At 55.4% G+C, this 17,955-nt stretch overlaps 1 protein-coding gene across 2 annotated transcripts in view; it reads left to right on the top strand.

The window, feature by feature from the left end:
* Window positions 1-7,240: 7,240 nt before the first annotated feature.
* Window positions 7,241-17,955, top strand: part of COL18A1 (collagen type XVIII alpha 1 chain) — a 70,463-nt gene continuing 59,748 nt past the window's right edge. The window contains exons 1-2 of one of the 2 annotated variants that reach the window (XM_068947706.1): window positions 7,241-7,341; window positions 7,661-7,731. In XM_068947706.1, coding sequence (XP_068803807.1) covers window positions 7,331-7,341; window positions 7,661-7,731 — 82 coding nt within the window. In that variant the 5' untranslated portion in view covers window positions 7,241-7,330. Of the gene's footprint in view, window positions 7,342-7,660; window positions 7,732-10,171; window positions 10,617-17,955 lie in introns of those variants that run through there. The other variant, XM_068947704.1, reaches the window with a different exon arrangement.

Here is a 17,955-nt window from a genome sequence, read left to right as displayed (position 1 = left end):
CATAGCAGGGCCCGTCTTATGCTCTTGGCCCAGCAAGCCCTGACCCTTGCTGTAACAAGAGGAGGGAGGCTTCAGGCAGAGCTCAAGATGGAAGAGGGCAGCGGGGTACCCAGTCACCTGGATCCCGTGCCCAGAAGAAGGGTTAGCACAGCACTGTCCTCACACAGGTGGGCAATGGAAGCAGAGGTTGGCCAAAGGCCCACCCAGCGTTGCATCTCCAAGGGCAGCGACAGGAACGGGGATAAATTTGTGCCTGGTTACTCTCTGCGGACTGTCCCCTTGTACTCCCACAGTATCTCTAGTCATTGGATTAGGGATATTGGAGGGAACATGCCTACGTAGGCCATTTAGGACCTGTCCATGGGCTTGTTGACTATGAATTTTCCTCTGTCTGTTCTGACCCTGCTGATCCTATCCACCTCCACATCCTACCCTGGCATCAGGCTCCAGAAGGCCACTACCACTTGGGACAGAAATGCTTTCTTAGATGTGCTTTCAGCCTTTCCTTGATGAGTGTCAGCTAGTGTCCCTGGTGCTGATATTGTGGATCTGGTGAGTAACAGCTCTGCAGTCACCTTATCCACCACCTTCATGAGCTTATAACCCTGTATCAAGCCCCCTTCCACCTTCTCGTCTCCTAACGAAAGCCCCTGCCGTGCCAGTCTCTCCTGTGAGCTAGTCCCCTGCATTATTTTATTTGTTCTTCTCCGGACCGTCTCCAGCTCCACAAGGATCTTCTCAAGCTGTAGAGACCAGATCTGCATACCGTACTTGTGCTGTGTGTGCACCAAGGTTTCATATGGCAGCAAAAATGTGCCCTCGATATTTCCCACAGGCATCATACAGACAGCACTGTGAAGCAGGACACACGCTGTTTTCCACACCCAACTGAGAGGCACAGAAACCCAAGGACGAGCCGAATGGATGAGCCATGCAAGAAGCATCTGCCTTGTCCTCTTTCCCATGAAACACTTCTCTCAGTGTTTCTTTTGATGTGTGCAGAAACATTGATTTTTTTCCCCTGGAGCGGATGAGTCACGGAGGGGAAGGGAGAGAACAAGGACAGCGAGGACACTCTGGGTGCCTGTGCCGGGAGGAAGTGAGGAGGCCGTTCAGAGGAAGCAGGCATCGCCCAAAGGTGTGTGCAAAAGCCATGCAGCAGGGAGCAAGAGAGAGCTGGGCCAAGGGTGCACATGGCTCAGGGATTTGAGGCTCACTTTCCTCCTGCTGACGCTGCACAGGGGCTCCCCCAACCTTGATGGGAACAGAGGTCGCTGTCTGGCCCTCCTCCTTTCCTGGGGCAGAGGTTACTTGCACATGGGGGTAAGCTCTCAGCTATGATTGCGCCGAATAAGTAGTTGTGTATCTGCTGGCTTCGGAGCAAGTGCTCTTGCTTCTCCTTATCTCTCTTGTGCATCGCTCAGCTCTTTTATTGCTGATATCCGGCTTGGGAAAGGGCCAGGCCATCTCCATTGAGTCATGACTCAGCCAAACGAGAGCTCGCTGCAACACATGGTTGTGGGCAAGAGGCAGCGCCTCATGCGAGGCAGCCAGGGCTGGGGTTCCTGTGGGGCTTGCCCCATGCTGTGTGCAGGTCCCCCTCCTGCCCAGCTCCATGGGGCAGCACCACGTGTGGGGCAGAGCCTGCTGGGTCTCCTGGGTGTGCAACATGGTAGGCTGCGCAATATGGGGGAGGCTGTGCAATGTGGGGGGCTGTGCACTGTGAGGTCTGTACAGTGTCTAGCTGGGTCTATGCAGGGACACCTTCATGCCTTGGGGGGTTGCGGACTGGAGTATGTCCTGTCCCTGCCGAAGCAGGAGCCGATGGCGCGTTGGTCCCCTGGGCTCTGTTCACCTCCCTGCCAAACACAGCAACCTGTACCATCCTGTCCCCTCCGCATCCACAGGAGGGATATGGGTGGGTTCCAGATCCTGGAGCATTTCTGCTCCTGACTAGGCCTCCAGCCACCCCGGTAATGACTCTTTCCTGCCCCTCTCCAGCCCCCTTCTAACGCATCTGCCAAAGCCAGCTGCTGTGGCTAGCTGAGGCACTGCTGTGGTTACAGCCTCCTCTGCACCCTGGTCTGGATTAGCTCATCCTTTGTGCACATGGATGCGTAATGTGCTTCCCAACTTGGCCAAGGTCTTGCACTTGCCAGGTTCCCCCTTTTGGGGAATATTAGGATTTCCAATTATTCCCACTCCCTGCCTGAGCTCCGTGGGTCCTTCCCAAACCTCTTCCCTCACTGCTCCGTGTGCTTTGCCTCTGAAAGGGGGGATGTGTTCTGCAGACAGAGTCAAGATGCTGTTATGCCCCTTGTCAGATCTTCATTGAAGGTGTTAATTGAAGGGAGGACACAGCATGGTCCTTTGCAGCAGCACAGCCTTCCTTGGCCAACTCCCTCTGCCACTGCCCTGGCACGCGGTCCAGGCTGCAAGTGCAAATGGACTTCTGTGTTAGAGTGAAAGAAGCAGCAGTGAAATGCAGAGCTGGCTGGTGCTGTGGTTTGGAGAGCCTTGGGGGATGCTTCTCATTGCTTGCAGTTGTCCTTTTGCCATATAAAAACAGCTCAGGAAATCCATCCCAGCTTCCCATGTGGGCACTGGAGTGGGGGGAGGACTCCAGCATGCCCCACAGAATGGGGCACGGCCCAGGCCACTAGCTGCAGGCTTTGCAATCCCCCCACATGCCCTATGCTAGGTCTGTGTCTTCACCTAGGTGAGCAGGGCTCTTCTCTTTCACTCCGAGATGTCTGTACTAAGCTATGCAGGAGGGAGCCACAAGCCCCCTGAGACTTGCCTTTGAGGAGCGATTCCTATTTCTCAGCTTGGGGGTAATTGTTATCTGAGTGCCTCGACCCTCGTAAGGAAGGAGCAAGCTTTGACCTCCTTGCTTTGATGCTTTGTGGGCTTCCTCAGATCAGCCAGTGCCTGAAAAAAAAAAAAAAGGAGAAAAGCCTAGGGGGGAGGGAGAAAGTGGGGGATTCAAAATTAGTGCAGCAGAGCCTGAAGCACTTTCACTATGTATTGGTGCTCTGGGATCAGCCTGGGGTCATTGCAATGGAAAGGAGACTGGCCTTGGCCAGCACCATGTCCCTCACTTGGTGGGAAAGAGGATCTCAGGTGTCTCCTTTGGCTGGATTTCATGGACACCTTTCACAGGGATCATCTGGGCCCCCCATGTTGGAGAGGGTCTGGAGTTTTCAACAGCTGCCAGCTTTTGGGGTGAATTCTCCTGTTGGAAAAAATGTAATCCTGCATCATTTAACTCTCAAGTTAAGCAAGCAGCTCCATCCCTGACTACAGGGGTACGACACACATGATACTTGAGGGGGGACTGTGACAGCAGCAAGGAAACCAAGAGCACCCAGAGGCCTCAACGCTACCAGAAAAGGTAGGAAACATCTGATCTGAGCAGCATGGTATTTTCCCTGACAGCTTACCGTGACGCACGGCCGGGTGGAAGGCAAACAGCTCCTGCACGATTTTCACCAAGGGCTTGCAGCGCTGGGAAAGTTGTTTTAATACTGATAAATGTCACATCAAGGAGGCAGGTTACAAAGGCAGGCTCTGTCACAGACGCCGTGACCAAGGAAAGGGCTTAGTGACCGGCACGCAGATAGACGAGACTCCTGTCAATCGGGTGGCTTTCTGCTCCCCGTGCTTGCTGCGGCCTTTGTCTTTCTGCACGGCCGCTTGCCAAATATTGTCCTTTGTCTCCTTGTTCCCTCGCTGCTCCCGCCGGGCCCCAGGCCTATGGCTCCCGCGGCTCTGTTCACCCTGCTCCTCGCCAAGTGCCCTGCAGGGAAGCGCAGCGGGCCCCAGAACGAAGACCCCCCCACCGCCCCTCAGCCGACGCCGTCCCTGGGCTCCCAGGGCATCTCAGGGCGCCCTCGCGTGAGGCAGCAGGCTTTCCAGGGAGCCAGCCGTCGCCAGCGGGCAATCTCCCGGCCGGCGGAGCTGAGCCGCCTGGGGCTGTCCCCTCCGCCCGCAAGCACCGCAGCGACGAGCGGCGCGCTGGCAGAGCCGGGGCAAGGACTGCGCCACTTGGGGCCGAGGGCGGCCGGAGGCCACGGGGTGCCTGCCCCACCTCCACCCCGCAGCCGCCGCGGACTCCCTGCCTGCACTGAAACGAGGGGGAAAACAAGGCGAGTCATCCCGCAGGGTTGCACGGAGCTGGGGAGCAGCCCCCTCCTGCCCTCCGTGCCACCCGCTGCCCCCGGGCCAGCTCCCGTCAGCAGGGAGCGGGGGGCGCCGGCCCCGGGACGCGGCAAGGACGGAAGGGAGCAGGGGGTGGGGGAGGAAAGCGGGACCCTGGGGAAGCTGTGCAGGGCACTGACATGCAAAGACAAAAATGCTGAAACTTTGCTGGAGTCTGAAGCCTGCAGGGCAGAAGGGCCTTTTGGAAGGAGCTTGGGAAACTGGCTGCGAGCAGCTGAGCCGCCACGAGATGAGAGCGCCGCTGGTTTCCGTGTGGTTGGCTTTCGAAGGAGCAGCCTCGCTGGCAGCTTCCCCCCCCCCCCCCCCCGCGATGGGTAGCGTTTGTTTGCTTGGGAAAGATGAGCCTCGTTATCCGTCCTTCGTGGCTTTAAAACTTTAAAGCACAGTAGGAGGAAATTTTATTATCATGGGAAACTGCTCTGGTGTCAGCGAGGCTGGGGCAAGGCTTTTTTCAAGATCCAACGCGCGGGGAAGATGCCTCCACGCCAGTGAGTGGGGCAGGCTAGGGGGCCAGAGACCCACACAGAGAAGGGAGGAGGGCAGACGAATGGCCATGCAATTAAATGGGGTCCTATTCCCCCCCCCCAGGAACATGCAGCGTTAGAGCCCCGGAGGGCACCTCGTGCTGCAGGTTATGTGTGTGCGCACAGCCAGCATCCGCGCCGCAACAGCGCTGCGAGCACAGCTGGGCAGGCACAGCAGGAGGTGCGCGCCCGGCTGCAAGAGCCGCACAGAGCAGAGCGCGGCTGGCCCTTCTCGTCCCCGTCCTCGGCAGCCAGGTCCCCTTTCAGCTGGCGCTGCTGTTGCAGAGGTCGGACCGTCCCCTCTCTTAGGCCAGCAGGGTGATTTCCCCAGGTGCGGTAGGGGAGGCGCGCGAGGGGCGCAGGGAGCAGAGCCAGCAGATGCAGCAAGGAAGAACTCAGGGGTGTAAATCAATCAGCGCAGCGTTCGCCCCCACCTTGGCGCTTCCTGCTTACGGCGATAACATCCCCGCTCTCGCCGAACTGCTGCCTGCTTAATCATGCGGGAAGGGCCAAGCGGTAGGTCAGGGTAGCCCTGCTGTGATTTATACCTGGGGAGGCTCGGGGCCCAAGCTGTGCCGATAAGGATAGGAAAAGACAGCGCTGCGTTTCCCCTGCTGATTGAAAGCGCTGCCCAAAGCGCTAACTCCAGCGCTGCCCTGCAGCCTCTCGCGCTCTGCAGGAACGTTTACCTCGTCTGTTCATACCAAGCCCACTAAAGGCTGGCTCGCTTTGAAGACACCGCCACCATCAAGAGAATAATTTTCCGTTTTTCAGGAGATTTTCCAAGCAGCACCCTTGCCCCAGGACTCTTCTCCCACTTGCTACACGTTCTCCAGGCCCGGAGCTGCTGCCACTGGTCCTGCGTCCCATCCACCCCTCCGAAAACTGTGCAAAACGGCCATCCAGGATGTCAGGGCTGCCACGGGTTGCCTTTTGTACCGTTCAGGTTCAGGCAACGCACATCAGCATCTACCTGGAAGAAGGGAATCCAGTTGCAAAAGAAGAAAGCAGAAGTAAATCACTCAGCCTCCAACTGGGAAAGTGCAAATTTAACAGTTCCAGCCACATAAAATCATTCTGCGTCCAAAGAAAAGGCAGCTTTGGTGTCTATTTAATCACCCTGAGACTGAGGTTGCATTGGGGCCGGTTGCATTTGGCTCTGTGGCACAAGGCACAGTGTCCGGACACCTAGTTAAAAGACATACAGCAATAGCATTCATCTCTGTATGCTAACAGAGTTGAGCAGCTGGATGTCACGGTTTATTCTGCCTGATCCAAGCCATTGGTTAGACTAAACACTGCCTCCACCATCAGTGAATCACCTCTAGATCCGTTGGAAGTTTCCAGGGCTTGAATTTCAGAAACTTGCTGCCCCAGGGCACTAAAGCACTGCAGAAGACAAAGCAAGGTGTGGCGGGTTTCGGAGGGATTATTTTGCCTTAGATGGGGATAGGGCTGGAGGGAGATGAAAGCCAGGGCAGGGGGAGGAGATGGAAGCGGGAGGTAGCACAAGCTCTAAATCATTTCCCTGCATGGAAAGGTGAGGCGAAGTGTGCTGAACTGCCTGGGGTCTGGCACCCCAAATGCCCCAGCACGAGCTGTCTTGGGATGGTGCCCAGGGTCCCCTGGGGCCTCCTGTCCTGCAGAGCTGGGCCAGCCATGAGGTTCATTGCACAGACAGCCGGGCCAAACCAGGGCAGCAGGGAAAGGCTCAGAGGGTTTCCACGGCCTCCCAAGAGCGCAGCGGGGAGGAGATGGCCTTCTCCTTCAAAGACCAGTCTGGGTGGAGTACGGCCAAGAGAGAAGGGCATGGTGTTTCCCAAACACCGCACCCTTCCCTGCTGGGCAAAACCAGGCCAGCTGGTGCCTCCAGGGTTTGGTTTTGGGGAGGAGAGGCGGGAGGGTGAGCTCTGCTCACTGATTCACTCGCTCGTTCCAGACCAGGCCCAGTTGGCGAGCCGAAATCCCACTGGCTTGGCGGAGCAGGCCACGCCGGGGCACGTCTGCAGCCCGGGGGGACGGGACCTGCCTGCCTGGCGGTGCCGTTTGTGGGGACAGAGCCAGGCGCCTTCCGCTTCCCAGCTTGCCTGTGCCGGGATGCTCTTCTGCACCCGCCGCGGTGGGAACCGGACGTGTGGGGCTGGTGCAGAGCCCCCCCCCCCGGGGGGGGCGCCGTGGGGAGGGCAGAGCGGGGTGGGAACAGGACACGTGGGGCTGGTGCAGAGCCCCCCCGTGGGGGGGGGCGCCGTGGGGAGGGCGGAGCGGGGTGGGAACAGGACACGTGGGGCTGGTGCAGAGCCCCCTCCGGGGGGGGGGGGGGGGGACGCGGCCCTGCGCCCCCGGCACGGCTGATCGGGAGGGCGACGGCGGTGCAAGCGAGGACGGGGAGGGGGCGGGCAGCAGCAACCCCGGCCCCCCGGCAGCCCAGCCCAGCCCCGCCGCCGCCGCCCCCGCCTGCCCGGGGCGGGCCGCCGCCTCCCAGCCCCTCCCCGCCGAGCCGAGCCGAGCCGAGCCGAGCCGAGCCGAGCCGAGCCGAGCCGAGCCGGCCCCGCGTCCAGCCGCGCTCCGGGCAACCGACGGGCACCATGCGCCCACGGTGAGCACCGGGGTGGCAGCACGTCGGGGGCGGCCGGGGGTACCGGGGAGTACCGGGACTGGAGCACGTCGGTGGGGGTGGCGGGCCCGGAGCACGTCGCCGGTTGCAGGAGCACCCCTGCGGGTGTGTGTGTGTGTGTGGGGAGGGGTGTTACAGGGACAGGGGAGCACCGGGGCTACTGGGGCGTAGCGGAGCCTCGGGGGTGGCGGCCGGGGCCGGGGTCGCAGCGGAGCTGTCGGGGTGGCGGCGCACCGCGGGTGCGGGGAGCGGAGCGGAGCTGCCGGGAGGTGTAACTGCTGGATCTGCGCTTCCCTCGCAGGTGTCCCCCGCGGCGGCTGCTGCTCCTCGGGCTCTTTGTCCTGCTGGTCCCCGCCGCCCTCCAGGAGCCCGGTAATGCGAGCGGGAGGCAGCGGCGGTGGGGTGCTGTGGGGTGGAGAGGTCCCTCCTGCGGTGCTTGGGGGTGGTGGGCACTCGTTTTGCCACGCTTCCCGCCCCCCCCTCCTCACATGGGGTGTGCTGCTCCCCAGGAGCAGCGGCTGCAAAATCCGCCCCGCTGCCAGCCAGGCACAGGTTGCATCTCCCAGCAGGGATGAAACCCTAGGTGAAATATGTGTGTGTAGCAGCTTCTGAAGTGAAGGGTAAAGGGGGATAGTCATGTGCCCCACCCCTCGAAGAAATGGCCACCTCCGTCGCAGGATCGGGCTCTTGTATTGATGGGATGCCAGGGAAGGATGCTGGAGAAGCGCTGTGCCAGGCAGTGCTTGAGAGAGGGCTCTGGATCGGTGCCCCTGAGGGCAGCGTGCTTTGGGGGCTTGCTGTGACGAGAGGGAGCCCTGGGGCTCGTCAGGCCCATGCTGGACTTGTGAAAGATGGGGTGACGTTGCCCCACAGTGGTCATGCTCTGTCTGTTAGCGGTTTCTCCCCTGTCTACTGAAGTCCTCTCTGTGGCTGCCTGTCCTTGGAAGCATTTTGCGCCACAGCAAGCCGCAGGCACATGCCCCAGAGATGCAACACCTCCCATGCTGCTTATGGGCTTTCCCCTGTCTTTGGGGCTTGGAGAATGACCCGTTCCAGCTCTCAAGCTGCTTATACCCTCGAGGCAGAGAGAGGAAAGAATTCAGCACTGACTCAGCTTTCCAGCCTTTCTTTTGCCACAGGGGACGCGGGCCATTCTCCCACTGCCTGAGAGCAGCCTGTTTTTGCAGTGAGCTTTACCTCCCCTACTAGGGAAGCTTCCTCCCCGCTGCCAGGCTGGTTTAAAGCCCTCCACCCATTGCAGCCACAGCCAGCGTCTGTGAACACGTGCCAAACGCAAGGCAGGCAAAGAGCAGCGGCTGACAAAGCAAGCCCTTGACCTGCTTGCAGCCTGGGAGCCTCCCGGGGATCTCCCTTACCCGGTGGAGATGGCTGGGCTGGACTCGGGTGCTCAGCACATGACAGCACCCAGTCCCAGGGCAGTTCTACCTCCCAGTGAGGCTTTGTCCTGGGGCAGCGCTGGCTCTGCCCGCTGAAGTGGTGGAGCATGTAGTGAGCTGGGGCATCTCTTGGCTTGTTAGCAATAATCTTGGCTCCCGATGCTCAGAGTCAACGGTAAAACGCACCCACTTGGAAGTGCGTTCAGAGAGGTTTGGCTCACCTGCACTCTGCTTGCAAAAGTTGCTGAGCTTCTTGCAATTGCCCCAGCCCATTGGTGATTTAAAACATGGCAAGGGTGCCTTTTCTTTAGGGAGATGTTCCAGCTGGCTTCTGTTTGTGTTATGTATTGCAGCCTCTACAGCAAGCTAAGAGGTGTTGCTCATGCCCCTGTCTTTCATCTCTGTCCCAGGTTGTGCATCACGCGTGTTGGCAAGTGGCTGCCCTGCTATAAATGAGCTGGAAGTCACAGGCATGCACTGGGCTGTGAAATTGGTGGATTATTTACAGGAGTGAGACTTTATGCCATCTAGGAATAACTCAGATACAGCCGGGCAGAGGACTGGTACTGCTTTTGGCTATGTCATGCTCTGCCTTACTGGGGTCATGTTCCAGGAGCGGGGTTGTAGCCTGGAGCACAACGCGTGACAGCAGGAAAGAGCACATGGCCCTCGTCCTCCTCTGCCTCTCTATGCAAGAGCCCAGCACACAGCAGGGAAGGCCTGGTTTTGTGCGAGTCTGGCCTGGCCAGTCACAGGTTAACAGGGATGCCCAGCACTTCCAGAGCATGCCTGGGAATATTTGGAGAAGTTGTAGAAATGACCTGAGCTGGATTTATGAGCCTGCTTTCTGTTGCATGGGTGCCTATGGTAAAGGTGCCCTTTACAAACAAAGTCCCTCTTAGAGGTCTCCAGAGAGAGAAAATTATTCCAATGTGAAATCCTGAATCAACTATTTTAAGTTCCTGGAGACAGTCCAGAACAGCAAACCGAGTTTGAGGGCCAGGAACTGTTTTAATAGTAGTTATTCAGAGCTGAAATGGCTAGTCACTCACCGCCCCCTCCATCCGGCGCCTCTGGTCCCAGCATGGCTTTTGGGCAACGCAGGGTTTGCCAGGATGATCTGTGAGCTAAAGGAGCATCCTGCTCCGTTCAAACAGCCCATGCGGGCGTCGGGGGGACTCGTTCCTGCTGCGTCGCTGAGGCTTAGCATGATAAACAGAGAGATTAGGTGTTTGGGGAGCACATTTTGTGCTGGTGACACCTGCTAGCAGGGGTGGAAATGCATGAGCTAGTTTCCTCTTTTAAAGGGCTATGTTGAGTGAGAGATTTCCTGCCACAGTGCTCGTGGACACTGCATATTGCGAGGGATTGAGCTGTCTCTGGCCAGCAACAGGTGACGATATATGGTGGGGGAAGGTAGGGTTTGCTCCATGAAAACCCCTTTAAGTCCATGCCAGTTGCTCTCGAATGTTTCTCCTGTAGCATCTTGCACCAAGGGAGAGCAGGTCGTGAACTGCTGCCTCCAGCTTTTTCTCTCTCCTTTTCGGCCGCAAACCGGGAAGTGCCCGTTTCACCCAGATGACTTGGCCGTCTCCCAAAGGCAGGCTGCGAATCGGGTTTTAAAGAATTTGAAAGAGCTTTTTTCGGTTCAATGTCCAAGGACTGCGGGGCCTGTTCTGCCAGCCGTCCTTTGTGATGGGCTCCCTGGGAATGTTTGTTCTGAAGGCTATCCTGGCGTGGAGATAACCTTTCTGGTTATCTGCCTTCCTTGCAAATTTGAGGACTCGGCTGTCTGGAGCTTGTCTTGGCTTTTATCACCAGACCTGCAGGATCCCCCACCTAGAGCACGTAGCCCAGCAGGTGATTGGTGAGGCGCTGAGGGTGGGGAGCATCTGCAGAGAAGGGGAGGCAGGTATGGTCCTGAGAGCACGTGGGAATTGGCGCACGTATGGGAGGGTTCTGGGTGTCCCCCCTGCCCTTAACGCTGACTGCGAGCATGCACAGGGCAGTGGCTTGCATTGGGGTGAGGGGCCTTAGGTCAGGCACTGGGGAAATCTCCTTCTGCAGGTCCCCAGAGATGGGAGAATCTCCATCCTGGAGGTTTCCAGCCTCAGCTAGACATAGCTGGGGCCACCCTAATTTAATGTTGGGGATAGCCCACATATCTGGGTCTGTAAGGAGGCCTGATGTCATAAAGTGTCTCTCGCACTGGACTTTTCTGTGGTATTTCTGGGTTTGGGAGGGGTCGATACATTGAGGTCTCAGCTAACGATGAGTAGAGGGCCAAGCTGTGACAGGGCGGTTGCACCTGGAAAGCTGAGCTGCCTGCTCCCATAGTTATACATAGCAGTTGTTTGAGCTTCTTTCTATGAGCGTAAAGGCTCATGCTTGATTTTATTTCCATCCTCAGTGGCTCGTCGGTTTTAATGGTTTGGATTCTTTGCAAACACGTGCTGTCAAAGATCAAACAGGTGTCGTGCAGAGAGATTTATGAAGTGTGACATAACTGCTTTGGCATTGGTGCTTCGGGTTTTTTGACAGGTGGATCTGAGCTTTCATGAACATTATTTAAAGAACTTTTCCTACCACTTAGGAGAAGCGCTGCAGGGGACATACCACGGGCAGCGCTAGCAGATGCTGATTTAGCTTGGGGAGAACTTTTCAGCCTGGCGTTGGAAGTGAGGTGCTCTCTGCATTATGGGAAGTAGGGAGATGGGGCTGCTTCCTATTTCGGAGCTGACATGAAGGGCTGTGGATTTTGGCCTGCCTCGAATAGTGCCAAGTAGATGCACTGTCTGGCACCCGTGGGCATCTGTCAGCTTTGAAAGCAACATTCGGCCGCCATGGCCTTTGGGGTGCACTGAAACAACTGGAGAGGATGCTGTGCGTAGGAAACTTGGTGAGTGCTTCATCTCCTTATCAGCTGGCCAGATTTCTGTTTGCAAAGCCTTATTTGGGACAGCAGGCTGCCTGGGGAGCGAGTGGGCAGGGAGAGCTGCTCTTGCCTGCATTTGAGCCCTGGGTTGCAGGAAGCGGGAAGTGGCCAAACCTGTGGATGTCTCCTTCCGGCAAAACTGGATGCCCCATTGCTCTTGTGCATGGCTCTTAGTCCATCTCGGTCGCTGGCCTGCAGATAAAGCTTCCTCCCGCTCATCCTGGGGAGGAGGGAGCAGAGCTGAAGCGCTGGGCAGGCTGTCACTTCCCCGCTGGGACGCAGAGTCTAAGAATAGCTGCCTCTTGCCTCTGTTTGGCTGGCTGGGATTAGGCCCAGTGGCAGCTCCTCAACGGCCTTTCGGCAGGGTGGGGGTGGACAGGGGCCGCGCAGCTTGTGCGCTCTGTGCCAGTACCCTGGGGACAAGCAACAGTGCCAGCGGTCAGGCCCTGAGCTGTAGCATCCACATAATGCCAGGGCTGCTGCAGTCCCTTGCATCTTCGGGGTGGAAGTCTAAGGGTGTTGTAAGCATGCAGAGATACAAGGCGAAGGAAGAGAGGCAGAAACAGCAGCAAGAGTTAGCAGGTGCTCGCAGTCGGCAGGTACCTAAATGTTGGGCTCTGCTCTACGAGCCAGCTTGAAAGGCAAGGGATGGCTCTTGGTCCCTGTTATAGCCCAAGGGCAAAGATCTCGTAGGCAAAGGAGCAGTAGGAGAGACTGTTTCCCTTGGTGTCATGCCTTGATTTCACACTCCTCTTTCCGCTGCAGCCTGCAGGGTTGCAGAGAGCAGCCCTGAGTGTGGATTGCCCCCAAGCTGAGGGTATAAGAGGATCCTGCCTGCAGGCTGGGGCACAGCCCCAGTCAGAGGATGCTTTGGGGCTGGAAACTTGTCCTTTAAAAAAAAAAAGGAAACGGTGGTCCTGCAGAGCAGTTTCTCTCCCAGGCAGGAGTTTTCCCTTTGCTTCCTTGGAGGCAAGTGAATGTTTCAGGCTCTGATCCCAATCATCTCTGTGGTTTTGCGGCCTCATGTCAGGGCTCAGGCTCTCCAAAGTATCTTTAGTCTTGAGCTCAGGCTTGATTTCAGGTTTCTGTGTGGGGAAGGTGAGCTCTGCCCAGGTTTCTCTTGTGCCCCGCGTGGCTATGAGCACCTAGGAACTCCCTTGCTGGTGCATGTGCACAGGTGAACAGAAAACTGAACTGATTTTTCCTGTGGCTGCTAGAAGATACTGTGCACGCTGTATCAAATCCTGGGAGAAGTGGGGATTCTGCTTTGAATAGCAGGCTCTTTGTGGCATTCCTTATTATTTATTTTGGTCTGCAGCTGTAATAACCTCTTCTCAGACTGTTTATTTCAGTACAATTTGGGCGCTGTTGAAAGAGCGAGTCTGAGCGCTTAGAGAAGACAGGGTGCTCAGAACAAATTTTGCAGTTCCATTTCAGGCACCATTGCAAGGTTAAAAACAGATAACTGTGCTGCTGGGAAGTGAAAACAGTCTTTTTCCCGTGTGAGGGGACATCACCACTTTTTTTTAAGGAGGCAAGAGTGTGTGCAGGTGGTCTGGAGCAGGGAGAAAGCCCAGAGGGTGAGGACTGATCTGAAGCGTGTATGCTTGTGAGCTAAGTGCCTTTAAGAGGATGCTGAGGACCCTGGTGCGAAGGCCACGGGGCTGCCACTGGTTGCAGACCAGCCTCCCATGAGCACCTGTGGGGTGTCTGGGAAAACATGGTGATGCTGAGGTCTGTCCTTATCCTTGGCTGTTCAGGATAGCGAGGGAGACCTGAGAAGGACTGTTCTCATCCTGATCGTGTCCTGGGATGCTGAATTAACTGGCTGATGTGTCCTCCGGTAAGTCTGTGTCTAGCGATTTGAGCAAGCCCAATGCCAGTTAAAAGTGCTGGCGTAGAGGCAGGTGGAACAACCTGTTCTTTTAGGTGAGCCCGAGACATTTCACCCTTGCATATGTGCAGTTTTACTAGTTTACCAACTTCAACTTTCCACCTGCTGCGTATCACTCTGGTCTGATGTCTTGGTTTAAGCTTCTCTGCACTGAAAATGATCTCATTTTTCCAGAGCGTTGATTAGAGGATAGTGAAGGGTTCCTTCTGCTCAGCGTTTTTGGGGAGACAAATGATGTCTGCTGGTGTCTGCTCTATGGTGCGTCCTTCCAGTGCTAAAGTTCTCAGATGTCTTCTCGTGGCTCAGGGGGGAACCTTGCCCTTGTCCTCCCCCCTCCAAACCGCCTAGGAGCCCTCCAGTCTCTGGTGGCTGCAGTAGGCAGGTGTCTGTTAATGCTGGCTCTCTTTCTGCCGGCTTTCTAGTGTCTGAGTGATTCTTTGTCTCAGTGAGGTCTGAGAGGAGCCCTATTCTGATACAACCTTGGAGTAGGGCTGGAGCCGCCCTTTGCACTTGGAAGAGATGTACAAAGGAATTGGGTTCAAGGAGGAGTACTTGCTCCAGGTCTGGAAAGCAGAGGAAGAAGAATCTCCTTGTGTACCCCTTGCACCCTGCAAGCAGCTGCAGGTGACTTTCATGTTTCCCTGCATCTTGCCTTGAGAAATGCTCCAAGTTTGGGGCTGCTTTGCATGAGGCAAGATCTCTCAGAGGGAGAGGGTCGAGAGGAGAAGTTAGCGCAATTGCCACTTCTACTTTAGGGTTTGGGGGGGGGGGGACACAAAGAAAATCTGAGAGGCAGCAAATGGAGGTGGTAGAGGACGGTTGTCTGAATCATGCAGAGAGTGACTGCAGGGATTGGCATGGCCTGACGCAGAGTAGCAGAAGGGGACAGAGCTTGGAGATCCAGGAGCTTGCTATGCCCTGCATGGATGGGACAAGGGCTCAGCAGTTGCATGGACAAGTGTTGGTGGGGACTTACAGGGTAGGTTTTATCCACCCTCTACTACTGAACCTGAGATGATGGAGGGAAGGAGCCTTGGAGGCTGCTTGCTCGCTCAGTTGTGAGGTGTGGGGCTGGCAGGGGCTGCTGTGCAGCTTTGCTAGCAAAGGCTTGCCTGTGCCTCATTTCTCCTGCCTTGCTCCCCCAACTGCTGTTTTTCTTTGTACGCAGTGCATATTTCTCTCCTGGGCTGATCTGGTTTATGGCAATTGCTACAGATGATAGTCTAAGCTCTGAAACAGCAGTTCCAGCGAGCGCACTCTGTCTCTTCCAAAAGTTTGACAGTTTACCAAGAAAAGAATTAATTCTGGCATTTCAGTAGAGAGTTCAAAGCATTAAAGGAGACATCTGGGATTACATATCGGATGTATATCAGCAGCTCAGAGGTATGGGATTAATAAAGCATTTTAATGATCTTCTAGCATATCTGATGACATCTGAGAATGTGCTGGGGAAGAACAGTTTCCAAGAGCGTCCTGTGCGTCTCTCTGACTGTGTGTACAGCTTGGGGATTTGTTCGGAGACGGCATCTCTTGCGATGGATGAGGAACTTTTGCTGGGCTCTGTTTCACCTCAGAGCTTGATCTCTTCTCTCTGGGAGGGGGGAGGGTGGGAGGGCCTCTCACCAGTTTGGGTTCATCACCCACAAATTTGCCAAGCTGGTTTACTCTTCCCTTGGGTACCCAAGTGTGTGTGTGTGTCCCATGGCTTTTCCTGGAATTCTTCAATCCTGGGCAGCCAGCAGCGGCGGCGATGTAGCTACCCTCTGGGAAGATGGTCCAGGTCTTGCTGAGAGCTGGTGCTTAGAGGAGTCACAGAAAGCTGGAAGATGGCATGGAAAATATCAGCCTCTGCAAAGGTGTTGGCTAGATCTGAATCCCCTGAATATCAAGGAGTGGGAGGAAGTCCCACTCCCTGACTCTGTGGGTAGAGGAATGTGTGTAGTAGCACAGTGCATATGTGTTTTTGGCTTTTAGCATTGTACTTGATTAACGCAGAGAGCGTTGCCAAAGATATAATTGAAACAAGGAGCTGAACAGGATTTAAAAAATGGTTTGGACAGTTACACAGTTAGCGAGGACTTCTGGAGTTGCATTGATGCGGATTCAAAGCCATTAGGAGAACTGTGAAAGTAAAGGGTGCAATGCGTGGGGCAAGATGCAACAGGCTTAAGAGAACAGAGGACAAAAATGGATAGTGGTTTTTGGGAGCCGCCAAAGAGCAGAGATGGAAGGACACCATGGTGGGGAAACCTAAGGGTGCACAGACAGCATGACTCACAAAGATTTTCTGGGAAACTCCTGTGGCTAACACACTTGAGTGATATTTACACAGATTTGGATTGAGTATTAAATTGTTTGGACACTGATAGGTCTGTCCCTTGTGCTCCGAAAGCTCAGCTCTGTTATTAAATCCTAATAACGAGTGAAAAGCCTTTGTTAAACAGAAAGCTTGTTGTGTTCAGATACAGGATGCAATATTGCTCCCCCCCCCCCCCCCCAATCGCTGAGAGCAGGGTCACCTTTGAAGTGGGATGGGAGGCTAGTGGCAAAAGGAGTGGGTTTCCCTTCTTGGTGCCCCAGGCGTTTCCTAGGGTTCACGTCTGCATTCGTTATTTGTCGTGTGTAATTAGATGTCGGCATATGTTCTGTTTCTTGGTTTGGTTTCCATCCCCTCCTGTGCACACGAGCGATTGCAAGCCAAAAAAAACTTGTAAGCAAAGGATTTTAGGCATGTGCACAATTAATAAACCTTTTGGGTGTTAAAGGACTGTTTCTGAGGGCTGGGGGTGAAATGGCTTCTGCTCGCCCTTCCACAAGTTGGTCTGGGCTGAGGAAGGAGCTAGGAGCAAAGGACCGTTTTCTTTTGCGAGCGGCAGGTAGGAACTGAGCTTGGGAGCTGGGCCGCCAAGGGCTTAAGGCCCTGCAGGTTACAGGGTTGTTTATTGAGCAATGCTCTTGAGATGAACCATGGTCCCAGCTTTGACCAGCGATGTCGTTTGGCGGGAGCGTCTCCAATGCTGAAGGCTTTCTCAGCAAGCAACATCTGGCCTGCAACATCCTGTGTCTGGTAGTTTTAAGTTAGAAAGGGTGCTTTTGTGGAATTCTTAAATTGCTTTTTTTGGCATTGTGTCCCAGCTCATTTTACGTGGAAATTTGTCGTTACTGAGCTTTATTATATTTTTGTTTTATTCCCAAGCTTGTTCTGCTCCTTCCTGCCTCTGAGGCCGAGGGGTTTGAAGATCTGTCTTTTGCTATGACTGCTTCCCTGAGCATTGCCCTTGTCTGCAGGTGATGAGCAGCTACTCGGGCACAGGAACAGGATGGGGTGCAAACAGCAGCGAGGGCACCTGGAAATGCGTTGCGCAGCTTACGATTCTTGCATTATCATCCCGGCATTCTTCACAGCATTGCTGTTGACATAAATCTGGAGTTACTATTTTCTGTGTCAGCCCAATGGCCCTTAAAGCTATCTCTGATTTTATAATTTGCAGGTAAGCCACCTGTCTCCCCTCCAGTAAATGCTGTAGTTACACAAGCTTTTTTTTTTTTTTCCCTCCCCCTCTAGTTAGTCTGTAACTTAATTGAGTTGGGGCTTGTTGACTTTCGGATAAACTTGACCTTTTTGATAACCCCAGATAAGCACACCATGCTCGGTTACTGTGATAGTGCTGTGGATGTTGGCTCGAGACCTGTCTGCTCTCCTCATAGCCTTGTGACGTTCCCGGCCGAGGAAGCGAAGTGTGACGGTGTTTCTCCCAAGGAAGCAGGTGGTAGGGAGATGCGTGTCTGAGTTGCAGTCTGATGCACAAGTTTTGAGCTGGTTGTTGCTGCCGGCTGCTACCAGACAGCTGATACGGCTGACGGTGTTAGATTAGGGACTCTGTATTTGTTCTGGCTGGCAATAGACTTTAATAATTAAACAGGTAGCAATGTGAGATCAGGAAAGGCAGGGGAGGCAGCTTCTCACCCGGCATGGGCTAGGGGCAGAATTTCCCCTTTGGTGGGGCTTGGTGTTTCTGCTCGCTCCAGCTTGCAGGGCTGCTGGTCCTCATCCCAAACTTGGTCTCCGTTCCTCTTGAGTGCCACGATTTAAGGCTGTGGGGTTTGTTCCTTCCTGTCAGGATGGAGCAGGGCTTGCAAGCGGGCTCCCCATGTGCATTATGCCTCTTGGTGAGATGAAGCAGCCTCTTGTCTTGTTGTAAATCAGCTCCCTGGGGCCGTTCCTGGTGGGAAGGCATCTTTTCAGCATGTTCTTTCCCCTCTGGCCCTGAAATGCTCTCCAGAAAGGCCAGGGTCCACATCTTGGGGAAGTGTAGGCAGAGGTGGAGTGCCGACTAAGAGACCCTGGGCTCAGCCTGGGTGCTGGGACA

Source organism: Struthio camelus, chromosome 6, assembly GCF_040807025.1.
Source record: "Struthio camelus isolate bStrCam1 chromosome 6, bStrCam1.hap1, whole genome shotgun sequence".
Lineage (NCBI taxonomy): Eukaryota > Metazoa > Chordata > Aves > Struthioniformes > Struthionidae > Struthio > Struthio camelus.
Note: the sequence above shows the minus strand (reverse complement) of the source record. Positions and strands in the feature narration are given on the sequence as shown.